The following is a 24,439-nucleotide window of genomic DNA, read 5'->3' as shown; positions in this document are numbered from 1 at the left end:
CTATTTTTTTCTAATCCTTCCATTTGCAGCATCAAGTTATTCAAACTCTTTTATGAAAACAAAGCCTCAGGTTCACCTGAGGTTCCAGACATGATTCTCTTTGTGGAATTAGAAGAGGAAAACACTGATGTTTGCTGTATTACTATGCCAAAGCAAGTATTCTTTTTCTGCCACAGTTCAGGTAAGTTCAGGTATATTAACAAAGGAAGAAACTCATAATGCACACAATATGCTTTCCTACTGTGAATGCACATCATTTGCAACTGCACTGCCCTGAGGCCTCCAGAGGCTCAATACTTGTCATTATTATTATTAACAGGTTCCCCTGTTACCAATCTTACAATCCTACATTGGATACATATTCTGGAATTTGGAATGCATGAAGTGCTAACATCCAGGTAACTTATTTAAAGCTTTCTTGTACTTCTATGTGATGCCTTTATCCACAGAATCAAAGTTATGGAAGAAGAGAAGAAAGATGCCACTATAAAAACAGATTTTAGTATTACACGTTAGAGACTCCTGGAAGGGGACACACTGCCATGCTAAGGTCAATAAGTATGCAAAATGGTGAAAGGAAAGTCCCTATGGGTCTCTAACCCACTAAGGGGTGTGCAGGGGAGAAGGCAGCAGAAGGCAGACTCCTTGCAAAAATGAGTATTTTTCATTTTGGAGTTAGAAAACATTTTGCTGTAAATATTCCAACACATCCTTGAAGACACCAATAGCTTCAAAAGCTTTAAACTTCTTTAGAATGTTAAAGTTTATTTTAAATAAACCTTTTAACCACCCTTTTTAACAGTTCTGAATGAGATAATAAAATATGAGGGTTTAAAAAGAAATGCCTCCCTATTTACTGCATCTTGTAGAGTAAGTTTTTTCCTTCAGGCTGCTATCAACCCAGAAACTTTTGGCTTCCTCTTGCACAATAAACCCATGTGAATTCTAAGAATAGAATCATCATGTTGGAGGCTTGATTGCAAATTGTTTAATTCTACATAGTTCTGTACCTTGCCCTGTATGTTCCACTCTGAATTGCAGGAGTCTCTCTGTCTATGTCCTACGCCCAGCTGAACTCTTCCCAGTTATATTTGCAGAAAAGGAAACACCCATGTCTTCTTGGGTTTCCACCTCACTAAAAACAGAACTTCCCTTCTTGCTGTCAACTCACACCCTTGTAAAACAGAATGGGATTACAATATTGCAGCAAACTTCAAAAGAAAAAATTACACAAAGACAAAATTCAAAACACTGCCTAAATGAAAGTTTTAACTTCTCTCAGAATATGTAATATTTTTTCTTTGCTGTAAAAAAACAGACAAACAAACAAGCAAAAAAAACCACCACCAACAACAACAACAAAACCACAAAAAAACCCCAAAACCAGACAAGCTGAAAAAAGAAGGACCCGAAAATCAACCAGACTGCAATACTAAGGATTTCAAACTGCTGCTCAAACTGAGGGAGAAGCAGAGGACAGACAGGAAGCATTACAAATAAAAGCATGGCTAATGTGAATTAGGGCTTGATAGCAGGATCCATGAAAGCTTTAAATGGAAAGAAGGATTAGCATTCTCAGTTTTCACATTCTAGAGAAGAAATTTGCCAAGATCAAAGATTAAAATTTAATCTTCAACTTCCTTTCAGTGAGGAAATAAAGCAGCTGCAACAAATTGGATTTACTGTACTTAAGCAGCTGAAAAATTCAGTTCCTTTAAAAAAAGAGAAAGTCTTAATAGAAGACAATCTGAAATGAAGGCAAGAGGGCTAAAAAATTGATCCAGCTTTCCTATTTCTCCAGATGATTTAGGTTTTGAGCTAGGATTACAAAACCAGACAACCCACATTAAAGTTTTACTCACAGGGAGACACAAAACACAAGATAAATTTCAAAGCCTTTGCTCAGACCTTTCTGCTTCCGTTTCCTTGGAGAAGCTTTTCTCTGCTTTGTCCCTGGCAGCCCAGCCCTAGCCTACATCCTCTACAGCTTTGTGTCTTCCTCTCTGACCCTGCCCTGCCTGCTCGCAGGCTGAGTACTTGAGGCAGCACTCTGCAGACTCCAGAGAGTTTACAAATGGCATCTTGACAAAGTAAGGGCAAGCAGAGATACTATTTTCATAAGCAAGTTTTTTAACCAAATGGGGCATGACTATTCATTGAAAAGAAATCCTCTTTGCTACAGAGAATATGGTACATCTTCCTTTACATAGTCCATAGTAGATCGGTAGGACATGGTGTGTTTGAAACAGAGAAGCCAATTTTGGCTTGAGTTAAACATGTATGAATTTACTCTGCATGCTGCTCACAGAACTACTGTGCTGCAGAGAATGAGCTGATGGACCTTTCTGAGAGGCAAGGAGCACTACCCTGAGCTCCACACAGTGCTAACATAGGAAAAAAAGGTATGTGAACAGAGTACTCCAGCAGTCAGTGCCTGGAAAAGAGGGAAGTGTGACAGGCTGTGCAGACATACATAGCACACTGACTGCAATTAAAGAGTATCACTGAAAAAACCCCAGCTTCTCAGGGTGGCAGGTACACTGTCATTTCCTGTCTTTACAAAGACATTTGTATTATCCAGATAGAAACTGCAGTATTGCTGAATATTAAAATATTAAGAATTATTAATATTAAAATGTTAAGCTATATTAAGACATTAAGAATGGAGTACAAGCACAGTTTGAACCTTGAAAAGGCTCATTCTGAAGTAACAGCCAGACAAGTTAAACCTATCTTTAAGAACTGACAACACACACAAAAAATTTTTAGTTACACAGTCAAGCTTAATTGAATATAAGATGCGAGTGTACCTCACACCTATGGGTGCCTTAATCAGTGACAGAATTCCAGATATGGAAGACTGACATTTTTTTCCCCCCATAACTCTCCTTCTTTCTCTCCAGATCCAGATGGGTATATAGGAAGAAACAGTAGAGAAAGATAAAAAACAGGGTAGTATAAAATATAGCACAGTCATTGAATTTACAAAGTAAATTTCACACACGTGATAAATTGAAAAAAAAAAAAAATTACATCAGCAGGGACAAAGCAGCTGTACCATCTTACACCAGGCACACCAGCCTGAAAACCTGAAGAAATTCTTTAGGAGGAAACCTGTGTTGGTAAGCATTACACAAATCACTGTTTTCATTTCAGCAAAACACACAGAAGAAGAAAAAAATTTTAAAGCATTTTGTGAGTTTTTCTGCTTTGCATACAATGCCTTCCTTTTCTTTTCACTTTGTTTAAAAAGATGTTCTGGGTTAAAGTGATCAGCTTTTATAACATCAGTGAGTCAATATGCAGGAGATGAGTCATTCAGGAAATTGATGGAATCTCTCTTGTAATCATACATCAATACATATATACCTATATAAATATCAATTTCAGATGCAGAATCTGAACTTTAAAGTAACAAATATCAGCAGAGCTTTTCATAACACAGGTAGTGGGTTAGTCAAAAGAAAGACTAAGAATCAGTGAAAAAAGCTTGTTTAAGCTGACCTAAAGAGTTTTAATGCAAGGATATTGTGGACCAATGGTTCCAGATTTTGCTCAGTCACATCTTTGACTGAGTTAACTAGTCCTTCAAAGCAGTGGTCTCCAAAGTGAGATGCACAAGATAATCCTCTGGGGTACTGGAAAAAGCCCTTTTTGTACTGTTAATAAAATTTTTTAAATATAACATTTTGTTTATTTCATTTTTATCTTACACTTTTCAATTTCTATTTTTGTATGTTTAAGAATACAAATAATACATTAGCACAACTTATAAATAAATATGTCTACACTGGGGGGGGGATGCTTAGAATTTTTTACCGATGGGGTGCACAATAAAATGTCTCTCTGCTTCAAGAAACATTCAACATTTTCACAAACATAGAGGAGGAAGTAATGTCTGCCTTTGTACATTTTGAATACTCCAGGATGCAGTTCCTTGATGATTTGGGATCCCTCTACCATCAAATTACAATTCTGTAATTTGAATGTTACGGAATTCAAACTGTTTTCTTCATTTTTTTTTTCCATGCCACGGATCACAGGCTTCTCTTGGCTGTCCTCCTGTGAGCTGTTAATTTTAAGCACTTTAAGACTTTTAGAACTGCCTCACCCTCACTAAAAATACACTATTCTTATAGAAGAGTGGAGCCAAAAGCACTGTTCTGTAGTGTTCAACTACAACACCTAGGAAAAAACACATTACAGTGATGACATCTGAAGAAAGCAAATGAAGGCCCTGAGTGGCTCATCATTATGACAATTCACACAACTGAAATGCCTCCTGAACACTGATGGGCTGGGGGCACCAACCACCTCTCCAGGAAGCCTGTTCCAGTGTTTGATCTCCCCCTGGGTAAAAAGCTGTTTCCCAATGTCCAGTCTGAACCTCTTCCTGACAAGCCGTGCATTAGCTTAAATGTGTTGAGCTGATGATCAGGTTGTCTATTGCAGATTCCCTTTATAACTTGATTTGCCATCAGACACCTGCCAACAAAATCAGAGGTCCAATCCCCAGATGGGTGGGCATATTGCTAAGAAATTCAATTAAGCTGAGCGACACAAAAAAATGTTAACTCTTTTGTGAATAATTGATAAATTTTCAGCTTCAACATTTTCCAGATATTGGTATTCATGAGATCTGTAAAATGGCTTTTAACTAAATTGGAAACTATGTTGCTCATTGTAGTTTGAATATTCAAGTGTGTGAGACAAAGTTAAGAATACTGAACATTGCAGAACATGAAGCATAGCAGCTGTAAAAGAAAAATTCCTTCCAAATTTCTCTGACCTCCTATCCCCATATTTATTTCATGCTTTACAGCAAACCCCCTTAGTAAACCTGCACACAGAAAAGATTCTCTGTAGCAGATCTAATTTTTAACCTGAAGGTCTTGTTGATCTGTCTGTCGATCCTCTGTTAACTGGTTTCCAAGTCAGCAACAGTAACAGCCTATACCATCAAGGAAGTCAGACCCCCATTCATTACCTCACGCTTCTGTTTTTTGGGTGGAGGGCAGAAATAGATATAGACTCAGATTCTGCCAAGTCCACTGACAATATGCATAAAACATTTTGCTTTGTATGCCTGTGAAATACCCTTTTGGAAACCTCAACAAAACCTTACTCAACAAAAGTTTGAAGCCATAGGCCTTGCTACCTAAAACAGCAGCCAGTAGAATAGAAGAGCATCATTAAAAAGAAAGCATAGAATATTTATTTATAATAGTTTCAATTACAGAGCAAACAATCCTAAACCGGACCTTGAAGAGTTTTATAAACAGCAATGCAGTAAGCCTCGGACAGAATTACAGTCCCAAATTTGCTCTTATCAGCTGATGAAGAACTCCCAACAGATTACAGCATACTTCACTGCTTCAAAATGCTAGTAATAGTAGGGGAGCAAAACACTGAGTTTTGGTATTACTTCAACATCGTTCTAAAATGGCTGGACCATAAAAAGCAATTGGCCAAAACTCATGCCTCATTACAGACACAACATTACTGATACAACACATTCTGCTGCCAGGTCACCCTTGGATGGAATAAAAAAACCCAACACAAATACCAAATATGATTAAATTAATTATGCCTGGTGTTGACCATTAGAAACCTGCTAGGAATATTTCTTCCCCTCCCACACCTGACAGGCACACTACACTCACAGCAATAAGAATTTAAAATTATACCTCTCCAAATAGCTAGTGTAGTTCAGACTCCTGACTGCAGTGTCTTACAAACAGATATACAAGAACACACTGTCAAGATACAACAGAAGTTATTCCACAGTTTGAGCCTTTACATAAACAAAAAAATCAAACAAAATCAAACCTGAAAGACTGAGATTTTCAGAGCAGTCTGACTGCATATATCTCAGGTAAAATTAAACAGCAGGTATGAACATTCAAAATTTCCAGTATCAGAGTAAGTTTAAATGAGTTCACACCTTCCCCCACCTCCCCCAAATAACCAGGGATGCCAAAGCAGTATAACATGAATCATTAGGCATACCAGTAAATTCAGAGAAGTCAAGAACAGGTATCTCTCAAAAACTTGCAGTCAATCAGAAGGAAAAAAAAGAAACTTGGAAAATCATCTTTTTTTCTTCCTCAACTCTGAATTTGGCCTAAATAAAATGCCAATTCTGTATTCATGGACATTTTCAAAAAATCCATTTCAAGCACTGGCAATAAAATGATCCATCACGAGAGAAAGAGAGAAGCAGAAAAAAAATGCAGCTTTGCTTACAAGCTAGAAGTACTTTACTTCGCAGGAAAGACCCTTTTGGATGGTGTCTTTATATATTCTCTTTATCACAGATTGTTTCCAAGATCTCAGATGGCTGCCATGTTACTCTAGGACTCAGATATTTACAAATTAATCCAAATTTAAGGCAAAATAACTTGTCTTTTATTTGTTATGAACAGAACATTCAACTGCTGCAGGTGCACCCTATGGCAGCTTCATGGCAACCTATTACCAGCGACTCCTCCATCTGCCTGGGTCTTCAAACACAGAATCACTGAATGGCTTGGGTTGGGAGGGACCTTAAAGGTCATTCAGTTCCAACTCCCCTGCCATGGGCAGGAACACCTTCCACTAGACTAGGCTGCTCGAGCCCCATCCAAGGTGGCAATGTCTCTGCAACAGGAGAGTACCTCCATATCCAACAGTCAGGGCTGAGAGAATAAACTGTATAATGATCGTAAGATACTAAAACATTTATCATATTAGAAATCACATGTGCTATTAACAAAAAATAAGCTTTCTACTGTTTTAGCATTTTGCCTTGCACTGAAGAAAGGGTGATAGCAAAATGTTTTGCCAGTTTGAACAGTTTTAGGACTACCAGATGAATTACTGTGTCTGAGTTGTCACTAATAAATTAGAATCTAGCCAAAGAAAAGAAATATTTTTTACCCCCTCTTGCCTAACTTTTAAAAAATAGTCTTCAAAAGGAAGCTGTTTTCAATACTTTTACGGGTAGCAATAAAACTGGAAGTAATAAAATATAAAGAACGTTTTATAAAAACATATTAAAAATTTAAGCAAGTTTACTGTAAGCTATTTCATATCTAAAAAAAATGTAAATATTTAATCTCAGAATTATTCTGTTTTACATTACTGCAGTTTCCAGGGAGCTATTCCCAAATCTAAGACTTGTCAGAAAAAAAAAAAAAAAAAGCGCTAAAACACATCAATTTCTTTAAGAAGTTGACTTATTTCCATAGGATCAGAAACTCTACACGTTGTATAGTTAAATAAGTTAAAAATTTAAGTAATACTGCTCTAGCAATGCTTCTCCATTATGCTAACTTACAACTGGTCTTGCAGTTCCACAATGATATATTCCAGCTGCTCCTTCTCCATTTTATGGGCTAGATCCATATCTTCAATTCTTTGTAAGAGCAATTTGTTCTGTGAGACAGATTCAGACAGCTGGTTTTCTCTGAGTCGTACCAATTCTTCAAGATAACCCTGAAAATGTAAGTTGTTAGAAAACTTTAAAGAACACTTTATCAAAACCATTTTCCATTATGTATGTTCATATTTTCTGGTTTATGATGTATGCAATTTTTTGGGGTTGTTGTAGGTTTTTTTAATTATTTATTTTTTAATATACAAGTAAATTGACTTTAGAGATTTCCTAATAGGTAACAGGAAAATCATATATTTATTTATATTCTTGCAGAGGAATAGAAAAATGGATGAAAAAATGAGACAGGAGAGCCACCAGCATGAAACACTAAATCATCTTTCAAAAACAACTGTCACGAGTACAAGAAAAAGATCAGAATTCTACAACTGAACAGGTGCAGGATGTTAGATAACACACAAGGATAAGAGTAGAATATATCTACATGGATCTTTATAATTAATGAAAGGGATCCAGAATTATGAATAAAATATCCAATGTTATTTTAAAGTTTCTTTGAACTTTTGAATCACACATTAAAATGACAAAGAAGGTTTCAGCATGTCAGATGTTAGTAACTTCTTGGAAATTGTCAGTTAAAACTAGATACAGGAAGTCTACACTACATAAAATTGTGTACATTCCTTGAAACCCGTGGAAAAATGTGCAACTGTTTCATAGGTGCCGACATTTTTAAAAAGGTATTAAAAACAAGGTAGTTTTAATAGACACAGAATGGGTGTGTCTGTTCTCAACTCCTGTTGAATTAAGAAAACAGGTTCACATTAGCTGGTAGCAAAATGCTACTACTGTAATTCATCACCACAAAGACTGTTAAGGGTTTGAAGCATCTCTCATATGAGAGGAAACAAAAGGAGCTGGGATTGCTCAGGTCAGAGCTGAAGAGAAGGGAAGAGGGTATGGAAAAAGAATCATATCAATGTGCATCAGTACTTAATGGGAGGGTGTATGCATGATGGAATGAGACTCTTCTGACTGATAGCCAGTGAAAAGAGGCAATGGGCACAACCTGAAATATGAGCATACAGGAAACTATTATAGGATAACTTTTCTCTCCTCTTTTCTTTTTTCCTCATTAAATGAACACTGGAATGGGTTGTCCAGACAGGCTGGGGAATGTGCATCCCCGAGATATTCACAGCCTGACTGAAAAACGCCTTGAGTAACCTGCTCTAGTCTACCTTTTTCTGAGCAGGGGAGTTGGACAAGACCATCTCCAGAGGTGCTGTCTGACCACAACTATTCTGTGATCCTATAGTTAAATATAGTTCTATGCACTGGATATATTTATATTTGACAAGGACTTTTTAGTCTCAGTACCAATTCCAAGGAATCTTGAGAGCTTTTCAGTATGCCTAGTTCTGCCTCACCAAATATTACTGTTATCTTGACTCCTAAGATATTCCTTGGGGTTCTAAGTAGCACTTTGAAATGATGTGTTACAACATAACAAATTTCCTGCCTCTCAAAAACATAAAAAACTCCAAACCAAGAAAAATCAAATTTTACAGAAACATTTTAGACCTGAAGTACCAGTATCACAAACATAATCCCTATAGTAAATACCTCTATCTATAGTGACACAGAGATGTACATCCCACCAGTAAAAGCATGTAAAATTCCAGTATAAACAGTACACGAATAATTCAGGAGTTTACTGTACAGAAGCGAACAGCTTAAATCATTCCAGAACAGGGAAGGGGTAACTTTCACATAAATAAAAAATGTGTAAAGTATGACTCATTGGTCTGGACAAGGGACAAGTTGGAAAAGACAAATTCATCATATTTCCAGAGTGGCCTGGGGAGCGCAGAAAGGAAGAGACTGTTCCTAACTTTTTAAAATACAAGAGCTAGGCACCATGAGATCAAGCTTATAGGAGCCAGATTCAAAAGACAGAATAGGAGGTGGTTTTTTCACACAACAGATGGTAGATTCACAGAATGCTTTGCCAAAAAAAAAATTGTTTGGATGGTAAAATTTTACATGGAATGAAGGGGATATTTGACAAGTATTTGGAAGAGATCTGTCACAGGTTACTACACAGACAAACCTTATCAGCTTCAGGCAGTCCCCCAGCTGATACACATTGGCCAAGAGTGTATTAGAAGAAGGGTGGTGCATAATCATGTGCTTCATGTTTGTTCTTCCCTCCACTTCTACTTTGGTCAAGTACCCAAGATGGGATAGTAGGATAACCAAGGAGTCTTGGTCTAAACCAGCAGAGTGTAGCTGATCCAAAAAAGCAATGCTAGGATTTACCTTGCTGAAGTAATACCTGACCCTACCCTACCATTCAAATGGCTCCAAAGACAGGCCTTTATCTTAGCTGCAATCCAATTGCTTGTCACATTGGTAAATACCATTCACCTGTGCTATTAATGACTGCAGCACACATACGTACTTGAGAAGCACAAAAGCAATTTATCACTGTTTGGGTAAAATGAATGACAATAGCGCAAAAGAAGGACCCATCAGACTCACTGTATCAGTTACTAAAGACAGTATTTTCAACTTGGTCTTCTTGTCACAAACATCCAGTTTTCCAACACACAGAATGTCAGAAAGCCCCTTTGTTCAAACAAAAAGTCTCTGATTAACTGGTACCTACTGCACTGAGTGCAACTCGGTTGTTGGTGCAACTTACTGCTGTGAAAACAGGGAAGGGAGAGAAACACTTGGGTACACTTTCTATTACATAGTCCATCTTACTGGTCATTTGTTCAAGTTGTAATAGAACAGATGTAGTATAGTTGAAGTGAATTATATAAAAACTTGGCAGGCACATGCCAAATGAAAATGAGACAACAGAAAATTTTCTGACTGTAGGAAAAAAAAAGTTATTTTGCTGCTGGAATTGCAAGTAGGCATTCCAAAGGAGGACAACTAGGAAAGTCTCAACAGCTGTCAGAATAGCTACCATTTTGAAAATTGCTTAAATGCACCAAAATTTCCAAAGATTTATCCTAAAACTGGTTTAAATTCACCCTACATTAGTTACCTATAGGAGTTAGCAATTCATTAAGAGAATGTTACCAGAAATAACCTCCAAGGAATGGGAATGGTTCTGGATCTTAGACTCATGAATAAACCAAAATCACCATTTACTGTTACAACCATTGATGACCTTTGTGCTTATACAGACATAAAGGTTCCCAGTGATTCTGACAGCGGATTTGGGCTACATGTTGCAGCATTTTTTCTACACATGTATGTCACAACTTTGATGGAGCAACCTTGGAAATGAACCACTTGGATGTACCAAGAAAAATAAAATCCACCTATTTTGTTCTCTTTAATGCTTCTCCAGAACTGAGAACACTTTCCTCATGGTGGGGAAAGGTATGAGTTCAAATTGATCCTATGTTTTTGTCCGGCAAGGATGGGAATTCCTTCTGGTGGTTCAAGAGACAGGTTTTAATTTATGTATTTGAAGAGTTTCTTTTTCAACAGCATATTTTGGTTTAAAAAAACATGGAAAATGCCCTCTGTACCAGAGAGGGCCCCAGGAATGCAAGTTCTTTCCATACGGAAAGTGATACCATACTAGTTGAGAAGATTGTACCAGCAACCTGGATGCAACAGTTCAGGTCATATTTCAAAACCAAGAAGTCTAAGGGACCCAAATCAGAAAAGCAATGATTGCATGCATATTATTTTTAAAAAAATAATAGAAATATATATTAAATATCTATTATCCCACAGTAAATCTGACTCTTTCACTGTTACTTAGAAAAACTTCAGCTATGTTCTTTCAAGTGCATTAAAATAAATCAATTTTGATTCTACCTATTCTGTATTCAGGGAAATAATTACACCTCCAAGCACCCTTGTATGGTTCCAGCCTTTCATATGGTTTACTCTATTCAGAGTTTCACAAAATCAAATTCTTCCACTAGGAAAACAGAATACTAAAAATACTAATAGAAGTTATTTTTAAAAAGTTAACCAGTTGTATTTCTTTTTTTTCTGCAGTTTTTCCTGACCCCTCCTTTCTTTCTCTGTGCACTACTTCTTTGGTGTCTACAAACAGTCTTCCTTCTCTCTCTCAGTAGCTAATATGCATTGTAATTACTGTAGATGTAATAATGCTGTTATGAAAAGCTGACAAGCACTTTTATTTGAAAATGCTAAATTACTAGAAGGCTTGGACATATATTTCACTTCACCTTTAACCTAAGGTATGTTAGGTGGTAGATGGAAAACCTACCTTTGGTTTCTATAGTTACATTCAATATGTCACCTAAATTAAAATCCAACACAAACACACCCTTTCATTTTTTACTTTCTCATTCTGCTTCAATCAAGTTGTAAAACTACCTACTTTCTAAAAACCCATCTCAGTACCACTGAGAAGATAGTTTTGCCTTTCCTCTAAATGGATTACTTTGCTGATCCTTTTTGTTTAGTTTTAAGATTAAGTGTTAAACTTTAACATCACTATCATCATAAAAGCCTTCAATTGGCAGTCTACCTACAACAATAAAATTCTGTGGCTTCTAAGGAAAAGAAATATCACGTGAACTTCAAGCTCACAACCTAACAGCATTAGAGATGAAGTGTCTGTAACTCCAAGACTGGAAAAAGAAGCCAAAGCTTCTACATAAGACTGTGAAATCTGATCTCTGAATTATTGCTGCTCTCTTTCCCAACTCATCAAACATCTTTTCCCTGAAATCAGTGAGCAAAGATGCTTGGATACTCTGAGGATCATAAAATTTAGGACCACTTACACGAAGCTAAACAATATCTAATACATTTTTCTGCCTTTACTTAGATGAATGTGTCACCAGTTGGCTGGTGATGAGCTTTGGTTCCATAGCCCCCACACAAAACTAATTCTTTACCTTCTGTTCCAATGCAAGCCGGTACTTCTGTTCTACCCTTTTGCATTTGTTGTACCAACTGTTTTCATCTGTGATGAAAGGAGGACCAATGTTCTCTGGAGTACTGCCTTCACTGCCGCTACTGCCCAGCGTTCTTAGCTCTTCTTCATCACTGCTGATGCTGTCAGAACTGAAGAATCATATTTATTAGCCAAGTCAAATCTCTACTTATAAGAATGCAAGTTCTGGTTGAAATTGAAGCATCACATTTCTTAAAAAGCTCTGCAAACCAAAAAAAATTGAAATGTTGGGATATGATAGATCACTAAACACAACTTGTATTTCAAGCTTTTGTTTCCATAGCTGCCTAAAAAATGGGTGAAAATTTGCTTGTCATCTTAGTTAAGTTAGACAACTGTATGTGGGCTACTCTCCTGAAGTTCAGAGTAACTGCATTACAATATGCTATCTAAGGAAGTGATGACTTAACCTTTTCTTCACAAATTCAGGGCATAGAGTAGTATCTAAAAATAAATTTTGTTTCTAAAAAAAATTTAAAAAAAATAAAAAGCAGAAAACCAAAAAAGTGGTTGTCATTATGTTAAATCAAGATAAACTTAAATAAGCATGTATCCCTATGTTCATAGCAAAGATCATGTGCCTGTTACTTCACAGAATGCATCTTCCTACATAGTAAGTAGACTCATTGTTAAAATAACTTCTTATCATCCAGAATCAATGCATGCTAGAGAATGCAGACATCTGTCTCAAAGACAAGAATTAATTTTAGTCTAGGGAAGACAGAGGGATCTCATCAATGCATATAAATATCTCAGAGGTGGGTGCCAAGAGGGCGGTGCCAGGCTCTTTTCAGTGGTGCCCCGCCACAGGATAAGGAGCAATGGCCATAAACCAAAACACACGAAGTTCCACCTCAACATGAAGTAGAACTTCTTTACACTGAAGGTGGCAGAGCACTGTTGCAGGCCACTCAGGGAGGTTGTGGAGTGTCCCTCTCTGGGGACATTCAAAACCTACCTGGACACATTCCTGCTCCAGCTGTCACCTGCTCCAGGTGACTCTGTCCTGGCAGGGGCTTGGACTGGATGATCTTCAGAGGGGCCTTCCAATCCTAACAATTCTGTGATTCTGACTTATCCCAGTACCTGTTTGAAAATCTTCCCTTACAACTATATTTCCCACTACACTAACGGAATTTGCTAGGTGTTTTTAACTAGCCATTTCCACAACCCCACAATCCGGCCATGATACAAACTGAATCGCAGTTTGTCACTAACATGTAACCTAGTAAGAACTTCAAGAGAGTAACTAGGATGTTTCATGTTCAGTTGTACACCTTCAAGAGTATTCCTAACTGCTTCTCTCATTTTGGTAAACCTAACAATAGAAAACATACCATAAATTTCCATGCTTTTTGGTGATGCCAAATTGCTACTTGATTTATTAGATAGTGAGAATTCTTTTTATTACTAATCATAAGGCTGAGCAGAGGAGCAAAATCCAGCTAGAAAGTCCATTTACATAGCCACTGGTCATGACTTTCTGTTATGTGCTAATAGCTTATATTACCTGTGTCATATCTTACATTTACCTGGGTATATATAATTTTTATTTACGAAAGAACTACTTTTAATTTTATGGCTACACAGAAGAGGTCTAAGAGAAAGGACAGCTTGGTCTGGTGATCATGAAAGGAGATACAGCATCTGTTTCCTGCTGAACTGTAATTCTGAACCAAGGAAACAAAGTTAGCATGACTCACATTTGATGAGTCACGTAACAATTCCAACAGTCTGGAAGAGCAAGGTAGCTGAGTGTACAGGTTTGTACTCAGAGATAAATATCATTCTGCATATGAAATGAAAAGTAAGAAGCCCAATAAAAAGTAAAATTTTGCCAATGAAATAAAATTTTAAAAAGCAGAGTAAAGCTAAAAATACCTTTGGGTGAACTTCAAGTACGGTGTATAATCTATGACAGCTGGATAGCTTCCATCCAATCCCTCACCCTTGAGACAAAAACTGATAAAACAGAGGAACAGTGATAAGTTCATTACAAGAAAATTATATGGCAGTGACAGTTGAATATTACCAACCTGAAACTTCATTTTTCATAATTTTTTCATGTTATAAACCCTAATTTTTAAACATTTGCTTTTATTCTGAAAAATACAGAGAGATGTCAAGAGAGTAACAGGAAAGTTAACTGAAGCAACAAAAACAGAAGAATTATGGACGAGCTTGGAATTTTCCACATTTAACATCATTTAAAGGGTTTGCAGAGTGCTTATGTAACCATTCTACTAAGTAAAAAATAATTTACTCAAAAATATTTCAGGGTCTTTCTCCTTTCAGGCACTTACAGGTGCTGGGTTGCAGGAAACTGAGGAATATAAATGAACCTAACTTTTGGAAAATGTTCTTAAAAGGCTGTAGCCTTATAAAGCTTTCATTTACACTGTATTCTTTTTTATACTGGATATGAATTCTTGCATTTTGACCATGTTTAATTATCACAGAAGTAACAAAATTATCATGCTTCCACAAGGCTCATATTCCTCACTCCTCCTATCTCTGTTACTGAAAAATAGTCTAGTAAGTCCCAGCTTTTGCTAACTGAATTGCAAAGTGCCATTTTTGACAATGCAGTAAATTAAGTGCTATTTGGGAAGTACATGTAAAGGGTTTTTGGATTTTATTCCCAAAGAAATGAATACCAAAGAAAACAAAAAAGCACCCCTGCAAGACCACAATTATCTAATTCCATATTGCTGTGAGGGGAGAAAAAAAAATCAAATTATATTCTCACACAAGCTCTCTCATCTCCAGCCCAAAGTCTTTCTTACAGCTCCACATAGATAAGGTAGTCAATATTTAGAAGAGACACTGAACTGAAAAAAAAATCTCATATGTAACATGCTACGGCTTCTCAGCCATTCAAATCACAATACTATGATGGCTCTGCCCAGTGGGGCCAAGCAATAGTACAAGGGGCAAAGGGCAGAAACTGATGCACAGGAAGTTCCACCTGAATATGAGGAAGAACTTCTTTACTGTGCAGGTGACCACACACAGGAACAGATTGTCCAGAGAGGTTGTGAACTCCCCCTCACTGGAGATAGTCAAGAATCATCTGGACACAATCCTAGAGCCATGTGCTCTAGGATAACCCTACTTGAGTAGGGTGTCTGGATCAGATAACCCACTGTGGTCCCTACCAACCTGAACATTCTGTGATATGTGGCACAGTAAAAACACTCCTGTTCCCATTTCACACAGAAAATTCCTAGACTCTTAAAAGCTCATTGACAAAATTTACATGTCTTCAAGAGCCAATCATTACTCTGAATACCATTAAGAGATTCCTTTATATTAGAAATCAGAGAACAAAGAAAGAACAAGTACAGTCATACAACTAAGCTCTCATACCCTAGTTTGTACCACTGAGGCTTTTGTGAGACAAACAGTCGATGATTATTTATGAGACGATTTACATACTGCAGACCTAATCTTGCAATGCTTATTCATGTATAGCTGTAGTCCTTCCAAGTACAAGGCTAATACAGAAGCAGTTTAATTTCAGATTATGTAATGCTTAAACTAATAAAATCTGGTAAGATTTGAATTTTGCTGTACACAAGGCTAACACTCTTATCATCCTGCAGCACACTTCTATTCTTCTAGAACATATGTTAAGGATGTAGTTAAGCCAATCTAATGACAAAATGCAGGGAAAAAAAGCTATCCTGTGTTTTCAATCTCTCCCTTCCCATTGTTTCCCTTTTTTAAAAATGAAACAGGACACTCCCCTCCTTACAGTGGTATAGGCACTTATCTGACTCCATGATGGTTCAGGAGCCACCAAGACCTGCATTTTCAGGTTGTTTTCTCTTTTTTTTTTTTCTTTCTCCACCCAGTTGCAGTTCCACAGGCAGCTGAACTAAATGCTCTTTACCACCAGAAAGGGCAAGCATTGCTCATTCCTATTTGTTCCTTTTCTTCTCTAATCCTTACGCTCCCATCATCTCTGCCACTAAAAGGGATGCTTCTGTGAACTAGCTAACTACAAAAGAACTATCCATCTTTTCAATGGGTATGTTTTGTCATTCACAGAAGGGTCCAACAAGCCTGGCATAGAGGTACACAAACAGGAGTAAATCTCCGAAGGGCCTTTTGGCAATAGTCAATGACTCAGTGCATGCAGCAAGGCTACTGTTCTGTTTTCTGCCAGTTTACCTCCTATCTTGGTTTGTGACAAACACTAATGCTACTGCAAGGCAAATACTAACAGTGAATTGACAGAAGAATGGAGAACAGCATTATCAGTCTCCTTTTCCTTCTGCTGGATTATGAAACTCTCTGCCAGTGGCTCTGCCTGAAGCTAAATTGGCCCAACCCCACGTATTAATAAGGTCTTGCATCAGCCAGGTTCGATCATTTTACAGGCACTGTCTGTAATCTTTACACATTGTTGATGGGGCTTTTTTAAGATATATACACATATATAGACACACCACGTTGGGTTTCTTTCTTACCTAAGGGTGCGCTTGCACCTTTGTTACCTCAAAACACAGAATTAATCATATGGGGAAGCCCACAAAAACCTGGCTAGAAATTGCAAAGGTCAATTAACATAAGCAGTTCAGCTGCAGGTAATTATAACACAAATTGATATTAAACGGTCATTTGTAGGTTAAGTTTTTAAAATTTAGAAGAGATTAAGTTAAAGATTACCTTCTACATATGCAGTTACAAGTCTGTCCTTGAGTACCAGGGCATAACCAGGTACTTAATTGCACAGTTTTCCTTACAATTTAAAAAGAACTTTAAAAGATTTCATGTCTATAAGCTTCATTTAGTAGGTTTGAAATATCTTCTGCAATTATACTTCTGATTGCTTTTAGGATTTTGATACCTGAAAAAACTACCACATAATCATGCAGTTATATAAAAGCATAACTTTTTTCTTACCTAGAAAAGCCATTCAAGATCTCTCTCCTTCTTTCTTCACCTCAACTTAAGTTTTGTCTTTCAAACTACCATGGGAATTTAAGAATATTTTCCATAATACATTGATTTATAATTTATAATTTTCCTAAGTATTTTGTTATGAATCATGCAAATACAGTACCTGAAATCAATTGCATTGAGTCCCAACAGCATACCAGCAAGCATATTTGCTTCTTCACCAAGAACAATTGCTCCATCTTCATAAAACCTCCTTCAATAAAAAAGAAATTAGTTCAGCTAATACCACTTTCTCTCAAATAATAATGTTTTCCATATTTAACAGAAAACTGAAGAAATCCAGTTTAAACAAAAACAATTCATGAACCCCAGAGGCATTCATATTTCATTTCAAATATAGAAAACTAATAGACTGAATAGCACAAAACACCACAATCTTAAAGCACATAAGAGTTTAGACACAAGCAAAAAGAATTTTCATTAGTCCTATGAAATAGGAGAACAGGATGGATAAAATGCAAAATTATGGAGGTATGTTATACTTTACCTCTAAAAGGAAGAATTTGTGTCACGTACATAAGGAAATAATGATTCCATCACATGAAAAGAAGTTCTCTCTCACAATTATACTTTTAAAGTTCAACATTCAATTTTCATTCTTAGTAGTTGATCATTAAAAAAAGTATTTTCACAAATCAGCTATTTTTCAGGTAGTTTACCTTTTCTTAAAATATTACATGCTGGGAAGATGCATGCTGAAAGGTCACCAGAATTTACCTGAGAATTACATGTGACAAGAGGGAAACCAAGAGGTGTTCAGTACCAAAGGCAAGGTTGAAATGTCACTTACTAAGAACTGAGATGTACAGTTCACCTTTACATTCTAGCAACGGATGAGTGCAAGAAGGCACCGGATTACTGGATACAACCTGTATTTCAGACAAATACAGCAATACTGCCCTACCAAAAGCTCCATCTGCTTTAAGAACTGCATGAAAGCTTCTGGATTATTCAGAGAGAGCTCCAGTTGGTGCATGGTGAACATCCAGAAAAGACATGTTTTGTGGCACAGCTTCAGAAATTGAATTGTGTTATAACACATGCTGTGAGAAGTCCCACTTTTGCAGTTTTGTAACAGACAGCCATTTGCTATAAGGAGATGAGTTGTCCAAGATCTTGGATGTTCTCAGTAGAAAGAAGAAATCTGTAAGACCTCCTCTCAGGAGACTAATCTAAGAGAATTAGAGACAGAATCTAAGAGATTATAGTCCTGATACTGAGGCTAGAAAGTACAAACTCAGCTCTCTACTCTCTGACTTCAGGAAGGGCACTCGGAGGCTAAACCAGCCACTGGCTGAGTCAGAATGCTGAGCTAGATGGACCCCTCTGTCTGATTCAGCACAGTGACTCTTGTTTGTGAACAAACAGCAGTGCCCCCAGTACATGCAGATTACCATCCATTTCACTGGCATTTGTAAAATCACTGCCAGGTACCAATCTGCACTCTGTTCTTGTAAAATAGTGCATAGGAAGAAATCTCACAGAAAGGACATGGCACACCTTCAATGGTGAGATGCAGAAGTTAGCCTGGCAGTGCCAGTGTTACTTTAGACAGCTGCAGTAATCCAGCCAAAACAACAGTCCCCTCAGAAAACCCACAAATCTTCATTCAGTGCTATACACTTGACATCTCACAACACAAAAGTCTGCTCTAACTTAAGTGTCTGACCAATTCTTTAGAAAAATAATTGTGTCCATGCTTAATCCAACCCCTCCTCCAAGTGTAATATGCACATCCAGCGCTAAGAATGTGCTGCCTCATTAAAGTACTTATTTTACTAACTAAACACAATAGTAAGGTTTAAAAAGAGCTATCAGCATCACAGATAATCTCATATTCTACATACATGTGTAACACAAGAAATTTCTATTTTATACAAATAATTATTAAATATGGATACAGTAAAATATATAATTTAAAATGCTAAATAAATGATGCAAAGCATCACCCAAAAAATTAGGTCAGTTATTAGGTATCTGAAATCCTACATGGGAAAAGAAAATATGTCCATTGTTGCTAGTGGCTTTGAAATCAACACAACCAAAACCTGAAAGTGTAATTTTTATTTCCATTAGACGTATTTAAAATATTACTTCAAAAGAAACTTTGCACTTACTATGTTTGGAATGCAAGAGAGGTTGTTTCCAAAAGCTATACCACTGAAAGAACATTCAAATATATTAAATATTAACATGTTCAAATAAATGAATTTGAAACTGCTAATCAAATAAGACCATTGTTATCCACTAAAAAAACTACACTACCAGAACAGGGACAAAGAATGTACTACTTAACTACATAGTTTGTGACCCTACTTTTCTTCATGTCCCCCTCAAAAACCCATGTGACTTTTCAGTTTGAGGCAGCATGAGTAAATCTTTTGCAGATTTTCTTTGGATTATGTGCTTCTTGTCTACTATGAATGCAAGCAAAACTGGGTGAAATAAGAGAACAGGTTTTGAAACTGCAATGAAATGGGATGTTTACCTAGTTGTGTTTCAAAGTCAGCTTAATACTGGCAAAATATATGGAAATCTCTGGACAAATAGTAATAAAACAATACTCTAAATAAACAGAAGTCCTTACAGAGAAAATTCTTACTGTTTTAAAAGTCCATTCAGTATATCTAAACTTTCAGAGCACTGAAGTACCACATGTTACAGATTCACTTGTATTCACACAACTTCATCAAAAGTCTTTTAAGATGTACTTGTTACAAGATAAAATATCATCTAATAATCACATTATCTAAAACCAGCCCAAAACTGCCAGTCTTTTCTATTAAAAAATATATTCTCGTCCCTGTTTTTATCATTAGAAGTTACAACAAAAATCTGATACACATTTTTCTTATTCTATCAAGAATACTTGCTATGCCTGATCCTTAATTCTGCTATTCTAGATGTCTCATGAGGTTCCTGGAAGTCTCTTTCTTTTTTCTTCAGAAAAAGTTACTATAAATTTTTTTTTTTACTGAGTCCTTATGCTTTCTATCAAGCATATCTAATTTTGAAAGGAGTCTATCCTTACTACACCACAATTTCATATTTAATTCCTGCTTTAGAGAGGTTTTCTTCACTTCTGACTTTTCAAGAATTCCAGGCTTGTTTCCACATTTTTAAAATCACAAAAAGATTTTCAATTTTGCAGTTTTACCCATGCAAAAACCAACTGATACCAACTCTAGATATCCTTTACTAGGTTGCAGGTCTTTCTTTTATTAATGCCATCCTTTACTATACAAATCAAGTATTCACTTCCAAACATAAGTCCCTCACTTAAAATTTACTAAAATATTGCAAAAATAAAATTCTTATAGACCTGGTTGTTTTGAAGTCTCTCAGAGCTGTGGAAATGTATTCAGACAAATGTTTTTCCATAAGTGCTACTCTGATCCATGCTCGACCCTGCAAGACAAAACAGGTATCAAATATTTAAGCATTATAGAAAGAAACAGTTTTATAATCTGAAAATTAATACCATTGGTTTACCTGAGTAAATGACAGATTAGCAAAACTACCGCTAAACAGAAATGGTTGCTAGGATGTACTTCATTATAGCAATAACGAAAATAGAAAATCCATTCTTACAAGGACACAAAGTCTACTGTGAAGTATAGTTCTTCAAAATTTTAAGGAGGGGGTAGACAGATTTTTACTTATATGACGCCATGATGATTTTTTGCCTTTTCTTTTATACCCCTTTTATATACCTTTTTATAGCTTTTTGTAGTCTTAGTGCTTTTTGGCCTACATTCTTATATTTATTTGTCAAGCTAGGAGACTAAACATCTTAGAAGCCTCGTAGTTAGGGATCAGAAAGCCCCAGACCCCAAGGTCCTCTCCAGAACACATTTTGTAAACTAAGACAGAACCATCCAGGGGAAGGTTCCCTGGGGAGGGAGGGCTCACTCGAGCCTCCCACTGGGGAATTTTTGATAGATAATGCTAATTAGTAAGACCTATAATGTTATACCAGATCTTTTGGGGGTGTGCATTGCGGTGTGCACTGGGGTGCATTCCATCTGGATGTAGTGCACCTAAGGATCCTTAAAATAAATACTGAGGTAAAACCCCTTTTTCCCTTCTAACCATGTTTGATTCTTGATTTTAAGACCAGGAAAAGGCATCAGTATGCTCCAGCCTTTTGAAATGCTCATGTATGTGAGAGGCAGAAGATCTGGGGCAGAGAGCTTTTCACTTTAAAGTCAGTGGTATTGGAAGTATCCAGTTGGTTCCACTCTAAAGCAATAGTAACTTCCCTCAAAGTGATTCTCTGTGTTCATTCAAATACTTGTGGGATTTATATAAAAAAATGAGTTGTGCAATGTTTTTTCCCCTTAGTAGCAACATCATTATAGAAGGTGCACATAAAATACAGACACGAAATCAAATCCAAGAGGCCTAAATCTTGCAGAGTCCAAAAGCAAAACTTCACTCGAACAGTTCCATAAAAAACAGCAATAACTTTAAAAACCCTTAGGAAAGCATGTTGTGCTGTGTTTGCAGGTCTAGTGCACAGGATTGTAGTTTACAAGGGGGAGACATGGCTGCCACAGTTACGATTGTCTGTTTGAGAACACCAAGTCTTGCAACCCATATAAACTTACAAACAGTTATATAAGTAGTAAAATGTCTTTATGCTTAATATATTTAATGCTTATTGGCATATCACTACAGACATTCTACCAGAACCAGTAGTAGACTATAATCCTACTTCAGGGTGACCTAACTGTGGCCTTCCAGCACCTCTAGGGTGCCAACAAGAAAGATGGAGAGAGACTTTTTACAAGAGCATGTAGTGACAGGACAAGGGGGAGTAGCTTCAAGCTAGAAGAGAGTAGGAAGATGTCTCTGCACATGGCAAGGGAGTTGGAACTAGATGGTCTTCAAGATCCCTTCCAACCCAAACCATTCCAAGATTCTATGAAATACTAAATAAAATTGCTTTCATAAATATCAATAGCACAGCAAAAAAGTTAACATAGAGTGCACTAAAACTGAAAGGACATTTACCTGGATAGCTGCCCTTATGTTGCATTTATTTAGAACATGACTGAAACCATCAAACTGATGATGCTGCTTAGCTTTGGACTAAAGCCTACACACGTCCAGTGAAAGCAGAGCCAACTAGCACAGGCAAACCCTTGCTGACAGCTTCCAGGCTGAGGAGGACACTTATTTGGACCATCAGTTAAACTGATGGGTATTTGTGTCAACATGCTCTCCATCTTTTCAGATCCAGACATACAAAATACTCCCCTAAAAAAGTGAACGCCATTCTCCACACTCACTGCACAAATTAGGTTCTCTGTCTACTATTTGGCATGAAGTATTCGACAGAGTAAAAGAAAGTTTTAATTTATTTAGAAGAATATTTCAGAAAATAACCTTGCATCTTATTATCTATTGAATTTAAATATTCGTATCTATTAAAATCTCAGAATTCAGAAAGACCTTTAAAATAAATCTTAAGAGCTGATCACACCTATTCTATTAGTGCATAAATTCTATATGAAGTAAAATTATTAGAAAGGGAAGGAAAAAAATCACCCCATTTCTACAATTTTAGTATTTCTTACGCATGTCCACAAGAACTTAATTTCCCTTAACATACTGTGTTTTCAAAAAATTATGTAAGGTAAAAAATGTGAGGACAATAATTTTATAATATAACACAATCCCTGAATAGAGATTTTTTTCTACTGAGTAACAAATTTTAAAGGAAACACATTCCGATTTAAAAGTGGAGTGTTTTAAAAGCAAGTATTTCCTAGGAACATACAAAAAAAATATTTCAAACAATGAAAAAATATGTAGAGTAAGCTAAGTACTATGGGGTTTTTTCAGGTACAGAAATGTCACAGCAATGTAATAAAAAAGTCATTTTAGCCTTTCTCTTCCCTACCTTAGCTCTAGAAGAACCGACATTCTCCATGTTCTCAATACTGCAGATGCAATTGTGAGAGACTTTTCGGCAAGCTACGCGAATGTAGTCCCAGAAACTACGAGGACTTTCATAGCCGAACCAGGTGATCTGACCTTAAATCAAAATACAAGATACACAAAGACTTATGAACCTCCTTCTCTGCTTATCGGAAATAAACGTAATTAAATACTCCCCGATATGCTGCCTTTACTGAAAGGATTTTATACAAACAAGTCCATGAATTCCTACTGAAAACTGACAGATGTAAAAAAACTTGCATTATGCAGGTCACCCTGGTTTGAAAGTGATGCACAAAGAGAAGTTTGGGGCTTTGTATATTTATATGTGTTTTCTTGGGTTCTTTCTTGTTATTATGATAAAATAATACTCACGAGTCCTTCACAGAACTCTTCAATCACAACAGAGCATAAACTTGTGACTTAAATATATGAGGCAAGAAGTATTTACATTATTTCTATAGGTAGTAGATACATTTCACTAATACAGTTGAGAGAGTTTTGTTCTTTAAAAAAATTATATAAGTAAAAATATAAAATACCACTTTGCTGTGGTAGTGTTATCTTTATTTTAGGAGCAGACTGGAATTTTTCAGAATGTGCTTTCATTTGAAGAGAAGCTGATGCATAAACAAAAAAGTTTCGCAGTCCCAATTTCTTTTGAGTATACAGAATATTCCTTCAGAAGCTGAACGAAATTAATTGAGCAGATCATTACCCCTTCTGGAACGACAACCAAAACCCTTCACATTTTTTCCAGTTTGGAATGTACTGCACTTAGAAAATGAAAGGCAAGCCTACATAGCACTTGCAACATCTTCACAGAAAATAAATTTTATCAGAGGAACAACAGTTCAACCCCATTTTTCAGAGTGAACAGCACACTCTTCTCACTTTGGACATACCTGCAAACAGGTATGGAACAAGAATGGTTAACATTGCCCTCTGGTGACTGCCAGCATTGCTGGCAAAACCTTGTCTCCATATAAAATGAGATCTTATTTTTAAGCTAATTTTATCTCACTTCAAGTCTTGAGTTGCACTTATGAAGCTTTACTAACGTATCAGAAAGACTTCTAACTCTTTTTCTGTAGAAAGCTTAGATTTCAAGAAAGAATATACTACAGTGATACTACAAATCATACATACTGAAAATAAAATCCAAAAAATGCATTTTTATCTGA

At 36.5% G+C, this 24,439-nt stretch overlaps 1 protein-coding gene across 2 annotated transcripts in view; it reads right to left on the bottom strand.

Moving 5' to 3' along the window:
- RUNDC3B (RUN domain containing 3B) overlaps positions 1-24,439 on the bottom strand; it is a gene marked incomplete at its 5' end in the record, with an annotated part of 48,539 nt that overhangs the window by 10,098 nt on the left and 14,002 nt on the right. For both annotated transcript variants that reach the window (XM_082298896.1, XM_082298897.1), the window contains 6 exons: positions 7,319-7,476; positions 12,283-12,451; positions 14,223-14,303; positions 17,413-17,502; positions 20,632-20,717; positions 23,218-23,351. In XM_082298896.1, coding sequence (XP_082155022.1) covers positions 7,319-7,476; positions 12,283-12,451; positions 14,223-14,303; positions 17,413-17,502; positions 20,632-20,717; positions 23,218-23,351 — 718 coding nt within the window. The remainder of the gene's footprint in view (positions 1-7,318; positions 7,477-12,282; positions 12,452-14,222; positions 14,304-17,412; positions 17,503-20,631; positions 20,718-23,217; positions 23,352-24,439) is intronic.

This window comes from Coloeus monedula (genome assembly GCF_965178545.1).
Source record: "Coloeus monedula genome assembly, chromosome: 1".
Lineage (NCBI taxonomy): Eukaryota > Metazoa > Chordata > Aves > Passeriformes > Corvidae > Coloeus > Coloeus monedula.
The sequence above is the reverse complement of the archived record's forward strand: the minus strand, read 5'-3'. Positions and strand labels throughout refer to the sequence as shown.